This window comes from Euprymna scolopes, chromosome 35 (genome assembly GCF_053919585.1).
Source record: "Euprymna scolopes isolate OS-2025 chromosome 35, ASM5391958v1, whole genome shotgun sequence".
Taxonomy (NCBI): Eukaryota; Metazoa; Mollusca; class Cephalopoda; order Sepiida; family Sepiolidae; genus Euprymna; species Euprymna scolopes.
The window spans coordinates 38,340,515-38,359,928 of NC_136516.1; the positions used below are offsets into that span (position 1 = coordinate 38,340,515).

Genomic DNA, 19,414 nt, shown 5'->3' on the forward strand with positions numbered 1-19,414 from the left:
CCGCCAATAGCGTAATGGTTAGAAGCCTTGACTGCCGTATAAACGGTCGGGTTTCAATCCTGGCTTGAGGTAGTTGCCTGTCTAGCCGCACTGATGAGCTGTGAAACAGCGAAACAGTACTGTATGTGGATGACTATATATATATATATATATATATATATATATATATATATATATATATATATGTCTCTACTATTATATAAAAGTCACTTTGTGTGTGTGTTAGAGTTTAATTCCTCATAGGTTCCGAAACGGCTGAGCTTATCTTTTGCAAATTTAACACAAAGCTAACTTATGTGTCTGGCAGTATTCTAAGATATGTTTTTTTTTACAGAAATTCGTCCGACAAGTATCGAAAGATCTAAAAAAAAATCCGATTTTAAAAATAGATCTTTATCTCTTACCCATAAAAAAGAATTTTTACAGGGGAATATTTTATGTTACACTCACCAAGGGAGATAATAAAATCTAATCAAATCATTTCTTAAAAAACAAAAAAAAAAAACAGATTTATTATAATCTGGAGATATAGCTCAATGGTAGAGCATTCAACTACAGATCGAATGATCCCTTGTTTAAGCCCGGGTGTATCTCACCATTTTAATTTTTTCTTATTAATGAGTTCAATTTACGATAAAAAAAAAGGGGGACCATTTAAAATCGCCGCAAATCATTTCTTTGTTTGCATATTTTAAAAACTAAAATCTAATCAAAAGCGAGTTTTCCAGGTCATTCATCATGAAGCCCAAATATCAGCTGACGTGATATTGTAAACAAACACAGATAGAATTTGATAAGCAACATTATCATTATTATTTTTTAATTTTATTTTTTCGAAATAGTCCACCGGGCAAATTTTTCCTAATTATCAATAGAGGTTTATTATAATAATTCATACATAATCTGCATAAATTAAAATTACAAATCAACCCACCATATAATAATCCAGCACCAGACCTAACGGAAAATAATAACAATAAGCAAGAGGTAATATATTTTGGTTCCACATCTAGCCTAAAAAAACATAGAATTTCAACGCACAACCATTCTTTTAAAAATAACTCTGTCAAACCAAACTACTCTATCCAACTATATTTGGCAACTAAAAAATAGCAATATTTCTTTCAACTTTAAATGGCGAATAATTGAGACTTGCAAATCATATAAACCAGGAGATAAATTTTGTGCACTATGTAAAGAAGAGACCCTAAAAATATGAAGATATAAAAAATGCAACCACACTATTAAATTCAAGACAGGAACTAATATTTACATGCAGTCATAAACGTTGGTTTAAATTTAATAAATATAAACCACCTTAAATCATTAAAAATTACTTATTAGTAAAAATAGATTACAATTTTTTTTTTTAATAAATTAAGTTAGACTAATTATCCCCGCTTACACCCTTTAAATAAAAAAGTAAAGAAAATATGACAATTATCTCCGCTTACAACATGTAATTACACAAACAACATTCGTAATATAAACCGTAGTGTCTTTAAATCAAAAGTACGCTAACAGAAATAATTTATTGCACGGGCGTCCCCCCCTTTTAAAATTCATCATTCAATAAGATAAAAAGCTATAGCAAACATCTAAATGAGTATTTTAACCATAGTTCCTGATTTCAAAAGGCGAAAAATTAAAAGGTAAATTTCTCTATATATTTTTATGTATATACCTGTATATCTATGTATATGTATATATGTGTGTCTATTTTTTTCATATATATGCATGTATATATTTGTAATGTGGTACTTAAAGCAAACTTATAATTTAAGTTCAAATCTATATTTTACTCTATTTCTTTTCTATCTCTAACCCATATTAATTTTCTTATAAATTTTAAATCCAGACCTTTTATTTCAATTTTTTTCAGATACATCTGCCTTACTTTTAATGCTAGGTTTATTTATGGTGTCTTTTAAATTTAATAAAAACCCTTCAAAATTTGCTGACGAGGAGACCTTGCTTATTAAAAAACTATATGTAATTATTGTACGTAACTTGATGTCTACCACAATAAAAAGCATTGTTTTCCGAAACGATCGTACAGATAATTGATTTTGTTGTTGTTCCTTCTTATGAAACGGATTTTTAATTTAATTATAATTTGATTTTTAAATTTTAAATTATCAATCACATTACTTAATATTGGATTAGCTCTAGGATATTTACCTATCGAGCTTATTATATATCTAAATTACAACGAGCACTTTCTCTTTCTCTTTCCTGTATTTTAATTAAACTAGTAATTTCACTGTTACATTGAAATACACTCAGCTCTTTAGACTATTGTTCTAATCTCCTTTAAATTATATATATATATGTGTGTGTGTGTGTGTGTGTGTGTGTGTGTGTGTGTGTGTGTGTGTGTGTGTGTGTATGACCCGGATATAAGATACTTTTTCGCCTGCCCCTACAGCTCTCTTATATCCGGGTTACACTGTACATTAACAGAAACTCTAATTTGGGGCAAGAGAATATCTCTCTAATATCAGTTTCTGTTATATCCGGGTTAGATTTGTTTCCTTTCCGATAAATACATGGGTGTTTGACTCTTTCTGAAGTGTTTCTAAACATATTATTAAACATATGTAGTTATACATACATATATATATATATATATATATATTACCCAGTCGTAAAACCATATGTAATCACCTAAAAAGTAGAATCTAGCCTCCCTCCAATAATAAAACGTGCAGAATTTATCTCTTGTACTAAGAAAAATAAATATTATTTGGTTAACCACACTAAAATGTTAACCGACTTTTTTAAATGAAAATTGTAGCTGCAAGTTAAGAATTCCTTCACGATACACTTCTAAGTATAGAATCGGTACAAAACAATATCGCCATGAATAATACATCATTGTTCATCCGTGTAAGGAAGTTCTTTTGTAGATCAGCGATAACTTGGCGTCCAATTCTAACGACCATCCCTCCTCCCCTTTTTTATCGGAATAAGTTTTGAAGCAAAACTAAATCTGAGTTGACAGCGCTTGCCAATTCCTAATCGAAGCCATGGAATTGCAAAGACGACACGCGGAACAATGATAAATGGACAAACGGAATAATCTGGAAAGCGCTGAATACGTCAGCCAGCAAAAGAGAAAGAAAAAAATAAATGAGTGAATTCTTCAAGTCATTACTTAATTTTCGACTACAAGATTTCTTTGGATTGAATCCCTTTTACGGCATATCAATCCCTTCATAAGTTATCTACGCTTGTTTTCTTTTCCTTATAAGGGAAATGGTTTCCATAATGTTTTATTGTTAAAGTGTTTTTTATTCAATAAGTCTGAAGAAAGGCTGTTCTTGCGACAATTTTCAAACGACATAATGTTTGAATTTGTCCGAATAGTCTTGAAACAATACAATACTAACGATGAAATACACTATTTGTTGCAATCAACCCATTCTTGGAAATCTTGTTTTTTGTTAAAACAATATATATATATATATATATATATATATATATATATATGCAGCCACTAGATTCAGCCACTCTGATGAGTCGTAGACCACGAAACATGTGTCAGTAGATAATTATATTTTAAAAACAATATATATATATATATATATATATATATATATATATATATATATAAAAGTGAACATGTCTGTCTGTCTGTCTGTCTGTATGTCTGTGTGTCTGTCTGTGTACATTTCCCTACGCAATAACTCTGTCAATTTTTAGTCTATAGACTCGAAATTTGAAATACCGGGTACTGAGATTTGGGAAAATCGATGTGACGGGTGTAAGCCAGAAATTTGGCTGTTAAAGGGTCAAATTTCAACGATTTGACCCTTTAAGAACTCTACCAAACTCCTCCGACAATTTTGGGTCTAGACACTTGAAATTTTAGATATAGGTTCCTTGAACCTGGATCTAACTTAATAAAGTGATTTGAGCCCGAAACAATAAATTTTAAGGGGTCATAATAGGGGTCAAATTTTAAAAAATTAACCATTTTTTTTTGTTTTTTTGCTTTTTTTGCACAGCATACACCTCCAAACACCCGAGCAACGCCGGGCACCCCTGCTAGTATATATATATATTCTTGGCAGTACTTCGCAAATGAAGATTCTATGAAGAATTGTCCACATCAACTTCAGGCACGCTTGTGGCTGACGAGCCCGATGCGGGATAAGCAGGTGTGGTCACAGCGGCTGCAGTCAAAAGTCACGTCAGGTGTGGCTGCTGAGGCTTCCCGAATCTTCCTCCTGCAGCGGTTCTCCCGCAGATTCTCTGTGCGGGAGATCTCAAAGGAAATGACAGCCTGGTGGACAGTATGTCGCCAGGTATAATGGTCAGCAGCGAGGTCAGACCACTGGAAGTGGTCAATGTGGCAGTCACCGAAGGACTTTTTCAGAAAGTCTTTATATCTTTTCTTCGGTGCCCCTCTGTAGAGAGTTTTATATATATATATATATATATATATATATATATATATATATATATATATATAGGCAGCATTTTTTTCTCTGCGACAAAAATATTGGGTGGGGTTTTTTATGAACCGATTTTAATTTTAATTATAAATTATCAATCGTCTTACTTAATATTAAAATAGCTCTACGACATATATGCCTATCGAGCTTATTATTATCTACATTACAACGAACACTGTTTTCCTTTATTTTATTTTAATTGTATTAATGAATTTACTAATACATTAAAATATACTCTGCTCTTTAGACTCGTGTTCTAATCCCCTTACTATATTTATATATATATATATATATATATATATATATATATATATATATATATATATATATATATTCCTTCTAGCCAGGGGTAATTGGTTACGATATAAAAAAAATAAAAATAAATAAAAAGCATTCTTCTATTTTTAGATTATTTTTTAAATCTAAAAAAAAAAAAGTCCTTATCCTTCTCTCTTTTTTCCTTGGATGTAGAAAATTAATTTCCCCCAATTGTTGTGGAGCGATAAAGATCTCTTACTGCCAGAATATACTAGTCCAAAATTAGCAGTGCGCTTTGGTTTTAATAGAGGTAGAGATGGTGAGCTTTAATCTTTGAACGTACCATAAACCATGCTCCTTTAAGCTAGGAGCAAAGTGTGGTATCTGTTCAGATACTACACTTCATCTTTTCCATTCTCGGTTCGTAAAAATTGCAATCCTTATACATTAAGACTATTTCTATTTTTTCCCCAACTCAGAATGCCCTTGTGTGGGAGCTGAATTTCCTCAAATTCCAAATTTGGTCTCTCTCTCTCATATATATATATATATATATATATATATATATATATATATATATATTATATATATATTGTATTATATTATATATTGTATTATATTTTATATATTATAAAACTTAAATCATCTTGCTTGGGCGTTGAAACCGTTAGTCCGGTTTACAGCTTCTGGTTTGAAAAATTCTGCAGATGCGTAAGTAAATAAAAACAAAGCCATTTTTCTACGTACTTGCTTTTATTTTTTTTTTACGATTTAAACTATCTTAAATACTTTATTGCATTAGATTCTGTAATTGACAGTTTCTTTTCTTCCCTATCTTTTAATCGCTTTAGAAATATATGTAATGATTTGTTAATTTACCCATCTCTTTTTTGTCCGTTATCGTTGAGAAAAACAAGTCTACTGGTTTTATCTGAAAAAGGGCATAATAGTGCAGGACTACTTTCTAACGGACTACAAATAGTCGTTTCCTGGTTGGATTACCACGTCCCTTGTTCAGTAAGAGGTAGGTTTATTCTATTGTCAGATCTATGCTGCAGGTTGCTTGATCTGTGTAAGTTAATAGGCATTTTTGTGTGTGTGGCGTGTTTGCTAAGTTGGTAGAGTGTTCGCCTAGCATGCAAGAGGCTCGGGTTTCAAATCCAGAGTTCGGATGTCTTGGACTTCTAGTTTATTGGTTTTTCTTGGCTCTTGTGAGCTGCAACGATGTCTGGCTGTGGAAATAATTATATATTCTCTCACATTCTGAAGATTATATATATATATATATATTGTCTGTATTATTATCGAGTCGTGATTTCAAAATTAAATAAATAAAAAAAAAAGTAGGTGCCACCAGCTAGAATCGCAACCAAAACTGTAGCATTCAAAGCTGGTGACGTTACCACTGTACCAAAGTGACACACATATAAATCGATTAAAAATTTAAAAAAAAACTAAATTCGCCCATGCTGTCACATTTAGGCTGGTGCATCTGCTACTTATCTCTCACTCCTGGACAGGGTTCAAAAGAGAGTCGCCAACCTGATAGGCCCTTAACTGTCATATATATATATATATATATATATATATATATATATATATATATATATACACACGACATAATCATGTTGAAACACCGGTTCTTGCCAGATCACTGAAGTTTAGCAACGTTGGGCCTGGCTAGTACCAGATGGGTGACCTTTTGGGAATTCTAGGCACTGCATGTGCACAACGCTCATCTCGGCATTGTTTCCAGTCGTCCTGTTGATTAAGGAGAGGCGAGGTTGGAGACTGTGCAACTCTTGCCACACAAATTTCATGTGCAGGGGCCCTTACAGTGAGTATCCGTAGTCTGTCAAGACTGAAGGAAGCCACTCGGTTTTTATATACCAATTGGAATGCGCTAAAAAATCATTCTCATAAAGTTTTTTTTATAATGAAAAAGATATTTTTTATATAAATTTTGTCGATCTTCGTAACTGAGTGTGTCGGTGTGTCGTGTTTTTATAAGTTTTTTTTTAAAGTAAACATCTGAAAAGTATGTGACTATACAGTAATAACATATTTTTTCAGATTTGTTATTATACTACACGCTATATATATATATATATATATATTCTTTTTCTTTCCCTCTGAGGCTTGGTGTATTTATAGTTGTTTATCTATTGGTGACAAAGGTGGGTGCAGAAAGATTATGGGCGAATTATTTTTATTTTTAATTTCGATTTTCTTATTTTATAGTCTATTTAGTTTCTTGCTAGTTATTAAATACTGTTAGTATATTTATCCCGGTGTTAAATGAAATCCGGTTAAAAAGGGGCTGTAGTGGATCTTCTAGTAATTTTAGTCGTCGTGTGAAATTGTTAAGGTATCGAATTTTAATATTGTTCGTTAAGATATTTCTGTCGGACGACTGTAAGTTTTTATCATGGAATGTTAGGTATTGTTTTATGGCGCTATATATATGTGTATATGACTTGAGGTAGTTGCCTGTCTACAGGGTGGTCAAAAAGTCAGGTAACATTTTAAAGAAAAACGATATTAGCAATACACGTATATTTAAGTACCATACATTGAAATATAAAATGAAACAAACATGAAATATGTTTATTTTGTTAATTGTCGTCCATTTCTCTCTATCAATCGCTGGAAGCGATTAACCACTGATTGTGTAACACGTGTAATCATGTCAGCTGATATCCGCGCAATCTCCTCTTCAATAAATAACTTTAAAGACGCTATTGTATCAGGCTTCTTGCCATAAACGCTACCCTTTACATAGCCCCAAAGCCAGAAATCAGGAGGGGTAAGATCCAGAGATCTGGCTGGCCATTCAACTGGGCCACGGCGACCAATCCATCGTTGTGGAAAAATTTCATCCAAGAAATAATATTAAACGAATAGAGATTATAATGGATCATATTGTTTTTCTACCTTTAACATGTTACCTGACTTTTTGACCACCCTGTAGTCGCACTGAAGAGCTGTGAAACAGCACTGTATGTGGATGACTATAAATATATATATATATATATATATATATATATAACTTTCTTGAATTTTACCGTCATTGGATTATTTATCTTCCACCAGACTATCCATTCATGTGTAATCACCTTTTTCTTCACCATATTCCCTCTGCTTCACTTTTTTTGTTATCAAGTAAGATCTTTGACTTACTTGTTTTTCATCAAATACTTTTGCATGCAAAACCCGATCCCGCATTTTGCTAATTCCTACCCTCTGATGAGAAGGAAAGTATTTCTTCGGAACTCCGTGGATTAAGGACTATCCACTTATCTAGTGTTTCCTTTTCAGATTAAATATGTTTTTAACTCATTTCAAAGTGTTTTTTAACATGTTTTATTAACTGTTTGCTCGTATATATATATATATATATATATATATATATATATATATGCATAGTTATTATATAATTATTGCATCGTTGTAGTTTCCTAGATATAAATCCACTGAAATTCCAATGTTTATCAAAACGTGCTCTATGAAAAAACACAGCATTGGCTACATATGTGCATACATGTTTCTGTTGCCAAGGTGTTGCAGCAGAAACGTGCACGCACATATGCAGCTAATAATGTTTGCATAAAATAAATATACCACATAGATGCATAAATGAATGCAGAGCAACGGTGGATGTGCAGGAGGCAAAGGTGGCGTGTTAAATTGACCAAACCTCGATTGCATAAATTTCCACAAACTTCGAGTTGACTTTTTAGAGAATTAAATTTCGTATTCGGATGAATGAGTTCTGAGATTAGGATGAAGACGGACAAAATGTCGGAAAGGTTGAGTCGATATGAAAATGTCAAGAAACGGAAAAAGCTAAGTTCATGTTAAGGTGATTGAACAGTTTCCGGGAGGAATAAATCAATGAGTATAGATAACGAGAAATAAACCCTTCATTGTACATGTACATCATATACATACGTATAGATAATCTTTATCTTAGTCTGTCTGTTCCATTTTTTTTTCAGAAACTACTGGATTGATCTCGCTTAAATTTTGTATGGACCTTTGTTACGTGAAGGTGCAGTGAACTGAGAATCATAGTATACATTCGATGAATCAATCTGGTTGAAATTTTGTATGGACCTTCATTATGATAAAGTGCAGCGAAGTAAGCATTATGGTATCCGTTTAATACATAGGAATTAATAAGGATTAATCACTACAATACATTTACTCTAGAAATTTATTCGTAAAATACTGCGCTGATCTGGCTGAAATTTTGTATGGAATTTTGTTACGATAAGGTGCAGTTAGGGATCAATAGAGACTAGCGAGGCTTAAATATGATATTTTAATTTGTCCAGATTTCGTATATATTATTATGGAGTTGTGATTTCAAAAGTAAAAAAAAAAAAAGTATTTGGGTGCCATCAGCAAGAATCGAAACCAAAACTGTAGCATTCAAAGCTGGTGACGTTACCACTGTACCAAAGTGACACACATATAAATCGATTCAAAATTTAAAAAAAACTAAATTCGCCCATGTATGAAGTACTGTTGTCACATTTGGGCGGGTGCATCTGCTACTTATCTCTCACTCCTTGATAAGGTTCAAAAGAGAGTCGCCAACCTGATAGGTCCTGAACTGTCATCTAAGCTTCAGCCTCTATCCCATCGACGAAATGTTGCATCCCTCTGCCTGTTCTACAATGGTGAATGTTCTGACGAACTACAAGCACTCATACCGCCTCGACGTGAATACCCCCGACAAACCCGAAAAGCAACTAAATCTCACCCCTTCACAGTAGAGATCCCTAGGTGTAAGAAAGCCTTTTAATCCAATCGTCTCTTCCCCAGAACTGCTAAACTTTGAAACTCCCTTCCGGGATTCTGCTTTCTCAACTGTACTGACATGCAGAAGTTCAAGTGTAATGTGAACAGACATCTTGCTACTCATCTCCCTTCATAAACTCATGCAACTTATGTCCCCGATAGTATCCCCCTACTTCAAAGTGGCACTATGCCTTGTTTGGGGTGAAAATTGAATAAAACAAAAAAAAAAGTTAAATTTACAAAATGTTTAAACCATTTTTTCAATTTTGCCCCATTTTTGACCCCCTTAAAAACAATTTTAACTGGCTAAAGACCCATAAAAGAACGACTATCGGACTATAACTTACAGTGCATAAGGTAAGTGATGCTTTTTTTTTTTTACTTAAAAGTCACCGTGTAACGTAGTCCGAGAACCAACACGTTGTAGACTCAGTTTCAAAGAAGACAAAGAATAGGAAAGAAGAAAAAACTTGAACTCCTGTTTAAGATTTTAAGAAAAGAGCTTTAATCCTCATTCTCCTGCCACGCGTGACTTTCTGTGTCTTCTGATGATGTTTTTTTTGTGTGTGTACATGTGTATAGATCAAAAGGTATTAATAAATGTCTCATATCATAGTTAGATTTCTGGATATAATTTTCAAGTTAAATTAGATTTTTATCGTATCTTTTGTTTTTAAATTTGTTTGGTAAAAATGCAAAGTAGTTTGTTTGCTTTTTATAATCCGACCCCACCTCTCGTCAAGTTAAGAATTTGTTTCAAAATAATGTTATCATTTCAGCACAGTCGGCAATTCAGAAAATTACTTATGAATCCCCGAATGTCTTGCATTGTTACTTTTAAGTTTGCAGATTAAACCACAAATGTGACAACGTAGCACTGGAGGTTGTGCAGGTATAGAATCTTCATAAAATTGTTGATAATGCCTTTGGTTGTGTTATTTAAGGTGATTTATAGGTCGAGATTTGACAGAAGAAACCTATCACTTACAGTGCACTTGTTTATATATACATAGATGGACTTAAAAACAATTTAAAAAAAAGAAATCTTGAAAATCTTCAAGTTCTTGAAGAAATATACTATTACACGAATGCCCCGGTCTAAGCCGGGTTGACATACTAGTATATATATGTGTATAGGTGTATATACATATATGTATGTTCATGAATTAAAATGTGTATAGGTGTATATACATATATGTATGTTCATGAATTAAAATGTGTATAGGTGTATATACATATATGTATGTTCATGAATTAAAATGTGTATAGGTGTATATACATATATGTATGTTCATGAATTAAAATGTGTATAGGTATATATACATATATGTATGTTCATGAATTAAAATGTGTATAGGTGTATATACATATATGTATGTTCATGAATTAAAATGTGTATAGGTGTATATACATATATGTATGTTCATGAATTAAAATGTGTATAGATGTATATGCATATATGTATGTTCATGAATTAAAATGTGTATAGGTGTATATACATATATGTATGTTCATGAATTAAAATGTGTATAGGTGTATATACATATATGTATGTTCATGAATTAAAATGTGTATAGATGTATATACATATATGTATGTTCATGAATTAAAATGTGTATAGATGTATATGCATATATGTTCATGAATTAAAATGTGTATAGGTGTATATACATATATGTATGTTCATGAATTAAAATGTGTATAGATGTATATGCATATATGTATGTTCATGAATTAAAATGTATATAGATGTATATGCATATATGTATGTTCATGAATTAAAATGTGTATAGGTGTATATACATATATGTATGTTCATGAATTAAAATGTGTATAGGTGTATATTCATATATGTATGTTCATGAATTAAAATGTGTATAGGTGTATATACATATATGTATGTTCATGAATTAAAATGTGTATAGGTGTATATTCATATATGTATGTTCATGAATTAAAATGTGTATAGGTGTATATACATATATGTATGTTCATGAATTAAAATGTGTATAGGTGTATATTCATATATGTATGTTCATGAATTAAAATGTGTATAGATGTATATGCATATATGTATGTTCATGAATTAAAATGTGTATAGGTGTATATACATATATGTATGTTCATGAATTAAAATGTGTATAGATGTATATACATATATGTATGTTCATGAATTAAAATGTGTATAGATGTATATACATATATGTATGTTCATGAATTAAAATGTGTATAGGTGTATATACATATATGTATGTTCATGAATTAAAATGTGTATAGGTGTATATACATATATGTATGTTCATGAATTAAAATGTGTATAGGTGTATATGCATATATGTATGTTCATGAATTAAAATGTGTATAGGTGTATATACATATATGTATGTTCATGAATTAAAATGTGTATAGGTGTATATACATATATGTATGTTCATGAATTAAAATGTGTATAGGTGTATATACATATATGTATGTTCATGAATTAAAATGTGTATAGGTGTATATACATATATGTATGTTCATGAATTAAAATGTGTATAGGTGTATATACATATATGTATGTTCATGAATTAAAATGTGTATAGGTGTATATGCATATATGTATGTTCATGAATTAAAATGTGTATAGGTGTATATACATATATGTATGTTCATGAATTAAAATGTGTATAGGTGTATATACATATATGTATGTTCATGAATTAAAATGTGTATAGGTGTATATACATATTGGTATGTTCATGAATTAAAATGTGTATAGATGTATATATATATATGTATGTTCATGAATTAAAATGTGTATAGGTGTATATACATATATGTATGTTCATGAATTAAAATGTGTATAGGTGTATATACATATATGTATGTTCATGAATTAAAATGTGTATAGGTGTATATACATATATGTATGTTCATGAATTAAAATGTGTATAGGTGTATATACATATTGGTATGTTCATGAATTAAAATGTGGCACGCGTCTGCGGATGAAATGTCAGAAATTGACAAGCTAAACGGGAATTGTTTCAATATTTCTCACAGATATAAACAGACCTTGTTATTGTTATGAAAAATGTAACAGAAAGGAATCTGGTTATATGGATGTTTTGAAAAGATTGACAGGAAAAAGTGACAGAAGGAAAAAGATTGCAGTTGGAGATTTGATTGTCAACCGAGTGGACGCCACGATAATTCTCTTTGTCGCTCCCCCACTCTCTCTCTCTATCTACCATAAGCAAGAACAACAGGAGAAATAAAAAAACAGACTGTTGCTTACACCAATGGTTGTTGTGTTTTGAATTCTTAAAAAGGGTTTATAATATAACAATACACTGGAGGCGGAGAATTTAGTTTACATAGATTTCACTTACCTCCTCCCTCTAAAATGATACGAAAACTGAATTGAAAATGATGAAAAATATGCTGGTAATGACTTACGCTCTCTTTGTCGGCCTGTGTCTTCGGAATGAGAGTCAGTTGCAAAATGAGGTAACCCATGTAAGAAGATTTCCCTTTCTCAGACAACATCACTTTCATCTCTTGCATCCTGGAAAAAAAACAAAAAAACAATAAGATAAAAATTGAGGACCCTTTTCTAAAACAAATAAATAAAAAATTCAGGATCTTTTATAAAACAAATAAATAAAATAAAAATTGAGGACCCTTTATAAAACAAATAAATAAATAAATAAACTGAAGGTCCTAAGGACGCTAAGGAAAATAAATAAATAAAAATTGAGGATCCTTTCTAAAGCAAAAAATAAAATAAAAAAATTAATGACGCTTTCTAAAGCAAAAATAAACAAATAAATAAAATAAAATAAAAAAATCTTTTCTAAAACAAAGAAAAAAAAATGTAAACCCTTTTATAAAGGAAAAATAAATAAATATTGAAATAAAAATTTAGGACCCTTTCTATATAAAATAAATAAATAAAATAAAAAATAAGAACCCTTTCTGAAACAAACAAATAAATAAAAAAATTGAAACCCTTTTATAAAGGAAAAATAAATAAAATAAAAAATAAGAACCCTTTCTGAAACAAACAAATAAATAAAAAAATTGAAACCCTTTTATAAAGGAAAAATAAATAAAATAAAAAATAAGAACCCTTTCTGAAACAAACAAATAAATAAAAAAATTGAAACCCTTTTATAAAGGAAAAATAAATAAAATAAAAAATAAGAACCCTTTCTGAAACAAACAAATAAATAAAAAAATTGAAACCCTTTTATAAAGGAAAAATAAATAAAATAAAAAATAAGAACCCTTTCTGAAACAAACAAATAAATAAAAAAAATTGAAACCCTTTTATAAAGGAAAAATAAATAAAATAAAAAATAAGAACCCTTTCTGAAACAAACAAATAAATAAAAAAATTGAAACCCTTTTATAAAGGAAAAATAAATAAAATAAAAAATAAGAACCCTTTCTGAAACAAACAAATAAATAACGAAGACTTTCCTAAAACGAATAAAAATAAAATAAAAGCCCAAAATTCTTTCTAAAAAATAAATGAATAAAATAAAAATAAGGACCCTTTCTAAAACAAAAAATAAACAAACAAAATTTAAAAAAAAACTGAGTATCTTTTCTAAAACAAAAAATAAACAAACAAAATTAAAAAAAAACTACCTTTTCTAAAATAAACAAACAATAAATAAATAAATAAAAATAAGGAACGCTTCTAAAACAAAGTATAGAAATAAAAAATAAATAAAAATAAAATATAAATATAAAAATAAATAAATAAATAGATAAATAAAATAAGGAACACTTCTAAAACAAAAATATATAAATAAAAAAAACGAGTATCCTCTCTTAAAATAAATAAATAGATAAAATGTAGACTCTTTCTAAAACAAATAAATTAATTAATTAATAAAAAAGAAAACCTTTCCTGAAACAACAAAATAATCACAAAAAAGAATAAAAATGGTTAAATTAAATCAAGAAAGACAAACAGACACTTTTTTGTCTTTTATATCCACTTTATATCCTGTTGGTCTTAATTGTTGTATGCTATGTCAAGAATGAGAGTTCATATAGAAACGTTGCTTTAATTTGAATAAAATAAAATATGCATCAAGTGCGCTTGAAAGCCAAATCACAACGTAATATTAAGAAAATAAACAAATATTTTACTTGTTTGAAATTTATCACAAATATATTTCAGAGGTTTATTTTATTCAAATTAAAACAATGTTTTTATATGAACGCTCATTCTTGACGTTATTCTCGCGTTGCCTACGCACAGTTCAAACATTTCAAAATACAACGGCCAGATACAACGCACAGCTCTTTACAAAAAGACTTCTTTCTCCAACTTTACAACATGGCAAAGAAGAAGAAAAGGAAAAAAAGAAACAAAACAACATACTGAAGATGGAGTATACCTCTGAAATATATCTGTGATAAATTTCAAACAAGTAAAAAATTTATTTTTTTTCCCTAACATTACGTTGTGATTTGGCTTGCAAGCTCACTTGATACATATTTTATTTTGTTGTACTCTATGTTTGCCTTTGTGCACGTTAGATGACGTCATGCCATTTAATGACGTATGAAAGTAAAATCTGACCAGTGAGTGGTTAGGACACGTGTTGCAAATAAATAAATGAAATGATATGAGAATAATACGGCGGATGCATAACGTGAGTCTTAAAGACAGGATTAGATCTGATGACTACAGAGGAAGTGAGGGCTGAAGATATGCGTTGCATGGAGAGAAATTATATAAAAATAACACGTTAGATACATAATGTTAGTCTTAAAGACTTGCTTAGATCTGATAACCTCAGAGGAAGAAACGTAATCAGTATGGGTCAAGGACATGCATTAAGAAACTGGAAATACCTAGCATGGTATTAGACTTAGGCAGGTTAAGCCAGATTACTCTAGTGGGGAGGAGTTTGAAGGGAATATGAAATTCACAAGCGGTCCCCAACTGCACGTATATCCCCATCATGGGACTATGTCAACAGTGCCTGGCATTTACAAATGACCATTCCTCTGTCCAGGCTTCAGATCACTTGGATTATCGTGTGAGATGGCTTGGATTATCGTATGAGAAGTGGTGTTGCACAATATATACATAACATTTTTGTTTTAATCACTTTTGCCCCCCCCCCCGCGACAAAAGGAGGGTGGACCTGTAAATTCACCCTTGTCCGTTCATTCGTCCGTTCGTCTGTCCGCACTTTTCTCAATAACTACGCCTTGGAATTTTCTGAAATTTTGCACAAACATTAAACATGATATGAGTAAAAAAAAGTAACAGAATGGATTTTCAAGGAAAACTTCGGTTGAACCCCCTAGGAGTGCCTTTTGGGTTAAAATGGCTAAAAGTGAAACTTTTGTGCTTATTAAAAAAAATGGCTGCCTTGGATGTTTATAAAACTTTCTGAAAAGTTGTAACTAACTGGTTTCTATATAATTTTGTTTATCTATACTTTGCGATAACTCTTGAGTGTGCCATAGGGGCTCTTTTAGAGATAATAAAAACACTCCATTTTGGGGACTATTTTAACATATTTGTCCAAAATTTTCTGTCTATGTCTAGTTAGCAGTTTTTCATGGTGCTGAACTCAAATTTAAATACATTAAGGCCTTGGGGATTTTGGGGGCTAAATGGGGGGTTGCAAATGATGGACTTAGTTATTTCTTTTTGTGCATGGTGCAGAACTCAAATTTACATATGTTAAGACCTAAGACTGCATCGTTTGTTCATTTTCACCAGGATTTGAGGTCCCCTTGAGACTTTGGGGCTAAATGGAGGAGGGAGGAAAATTTTCATGCCTCGTTCACTGTGCACTGACGGGGGACCATGCATGCTTCACTTGTTTTAATGGAAATTGTTCCAGACAAAGCATGAAGCCACTTGGTGTAAGAAGCTAAAAAAGAATGGAAGGTGATGGTCACAAAGACAGGAGGTGCTTATTGATCGTAGTCTTGAAAAAACCATGGTTATATGTAGGAAGGAAACAGTCAGTAGGAAAAGAGTTCTCTCTCTCTCTTTAATGGAATGGTTATTACTGACCAGCCGTGGCACGCTTCATGAAATGTTGCAATTAACTCTGGTTCTGTGCCCTTCTGTATGGTACAATCATGCTGACACACCAGTTCTCGCCAGATCACAGAAGTTAAGCAATGTTGAGCCTGGCCAGTACCAGATGGGTGACCATTTGGAAAGGCTAGGCGCTGCATGTACCTTCTGGGAAGGTTGGGCGTGGGGCCAGCACCCGCACCCTGTAAAAAGAACTCCTCGCTACAAAATCATCTACAAAAGTTGTGGATGGCGTATGCCCCACCAGGGGGCTCAAGGGCTATGGATGGACTGTGCCCTTCTGAGCAACTGAGCCATGCTAATATCCGCAATGTCCTTCACATTGTCTGACATTCTTGTTTTTGGTCTTCCACATCTTCTTCTGCTAGGGGTTGTACCAAAGAGCAGATCTTTTGTTAGGCCATCTGTTCTGGCCACATGTCCCAAAAGCCGCAATTTCCTATCATTGGTGTTGTCCAGCAGTCTTCGGTATGGTCCACTCTTCTCCAGAACACATTCGTTTGTATGTTTGCCCATCCAACTTACACAAAGAAATCTACAGTAGCACCACAATTCAAAAGCAACAATTTTCCTTTTGTTGACTTTCTTCAAGACCCAACATTCTACTCCGTATGTTGCTTTTGAGAATATCAAAGCTTGCGGGTCATTTCTTTGTGCGCTGTGAAATGGATCCGTCTTTCCAGATATTGGTCAGTGCAATCATTGCTGTCTTTGCTATTGTAATACGTCATCCACAAGAGAGTTCTACAAGCCTGAAATTCTTGAAAAGAAAACATCGACTGACACACATTCGTGGATTTCTCCAACACTTGAGACTTGATGCATCAATTTTATTATCTGGATTATTTGGACAACTATTCCCATTTTGGTCGTTATTTGAGCCTTTGTAACCTCTGACCTTCAGGTGCATATTTTTAACTGGTGAATATTTATGGCAAAACTGGGAACCTATACGCAATTTCGAGCAAAACCCTCTATGCACTCCATGGTGGTAAATTGTTCTCGTTCTGTCAGCCATGACTGGGTAGAAGAATAGCAAGCTGTATTATATAACAAAGTATAACAACGAGTTGGTAAAGACCACTAGACAAATTAGTTAACCGAGCTGAAACAAAGGAAGCAGGGATACTTTATTTAACTCAGTTTTCTGTGATAGAATACAGTGGAATTATTGATATATTGAAAGAGGGTAACTAGTTAGTGTGCAAGAAGTTTTAGACAATAGAGACAGATGAAAACTGAAGTTTTATTATCCAAGGAGATATTATGTTAATAACGAAAATAGTCCGAAGAGATAATATAAGTTTAGAGAGGATAACCAAGATGTGTGCAAAAAGTGTAAGAAAATGGAGATGGTGAGAACTCAGATGTGGAGAAAATATATATATATATTTTTTTTTTTTTTTTTCATGGTGGTCACCACTTATCAAGGCCCGGAAGCCACTCAGGGATAAGGGTTATTGCAAGTACAGTACGTTAGTGTGGAGATTTGATGAAGTGTTTACTTAAGGGGGTGGTTCATTAGGAATTTGTTAACGTTGGACTGGAAGACATCCAAGTTGTAGTCAGGTGGGAAGCAGGCAGACGGAACAGAGTTCCACAGGCGTGCAGTTTTAAGAAAGAATCTTTGTTCATGGAACCCACGTTTTGATTTAGGCACAGATAAAGAGTGGGGGAAATTTTTCACAGTGGATTCAGCTAGACGGGTGTTTTTCGTGAAAGATTGGCGAGGGGGGACCAGAGATTGGAGTTCAGACGAGCACCTGCCATGGAAATAACGATAAAACAAAGATAGGCTCGCAACGTCTCTTCTGTGGGAGAGAGGTTGCAGGGTAGAGAAAAGGGCATCCCCCACTAAGCGACAAAGTCTATTTTGTACTCTGTCAAGGCAGGATAGGCTGTTTTTAGCAGCTTCTGCCCAGATATGGCAGCAGTATTCCATCCTTGGACGCACTTGGCTTTTTTTTGGATGGCGAAGTTGTTGATGTTGTCCAAAAATGTTATTTTGGTGATATAATTGGAACACAGGGTGGAGCAGGTGCTAGTGTGATAGCAAGAACTAAGAATGGATGGAGTAAGTCATGGAATTTTTGCCATTACTAAGCAGCAGAGTGTTACTACTGGCGACCATAGTAAGAGACATGTTTATGCATGTAATGATACATGAAAGTGAAACCTGGCCAGTCAGAGTTGAGGACATGCGTTGCATGGAGAGAAATGATATGAGAATGATACAATGGATGTGTGATGCAAGTCTTGAAGACAAACTCAGATCTGATGAGCTCAGGGGAACATTAAATCTGGACAGTATAGAAAGATTGTAAAATACGCTTAAATATATTTTAATTCATGCAGATTTTGTATTTATTATTGCAGAGCCAATTCTCTATTGAATATTATATTGTACCTAATAGTGATTTCTAATGTTTAAAAAAAATAACTTGATTGCCATCAGCTAGAATCGAAACAACAACATTTAGCACTCCAAGTTCATTCCCTACCAGTTGAACTAGCGGCAGTTAGATAAGAAAGAGTTAAAATTAAACCACTTCGAGCTATGAATGAATTTATGCATGCGCAAAAGTAATAGAAATATGTTGGCAAGTTGAAATGAACATTTTGCATTTCAACTTGCCGACATATTTCTGTATGCGTCCATCCATCCATCCAAACAAAGATTTTACTTGTTATAAACCATCCTGCTAATTTTAGTGTTATGTGACCAGTAGTTTAAGAGTTTATCGGTTAAATATTTTGACACAGACAGACACATATATGTACATCTACTGTTTTATTTATATAGATGACTAGGAAATCTCTG

General features: G+C 32.2%; 1 protein-coding gene across 21 annotated transcripts in view; it reads right to left on the bottom strand.

Moving 5' to 3' along the window:
• Positions 1-19,414, bottom strand: part of LOC145259826 (multiple C2 and transmembrane domain-containing protein 1-like) — a 992,069-nt gene that overhangs the window by 295,382 nt on the left and 677,273 nt on the right. For all 21 annotated transcript variants that reach the window (XM_080117638.1, XM_080117631.1, XM_080117630.1 and 18 more), the window contains one exon: positions 12,966-13,074. In XM_080117638.1, coding sequence (XP_079973764.1) covers positions 12,966-13,074 — 109 coding nt within the window. The remainder of the gene's footprint in view (positions 1-12,965; positions 13,075-19,414) is intronic.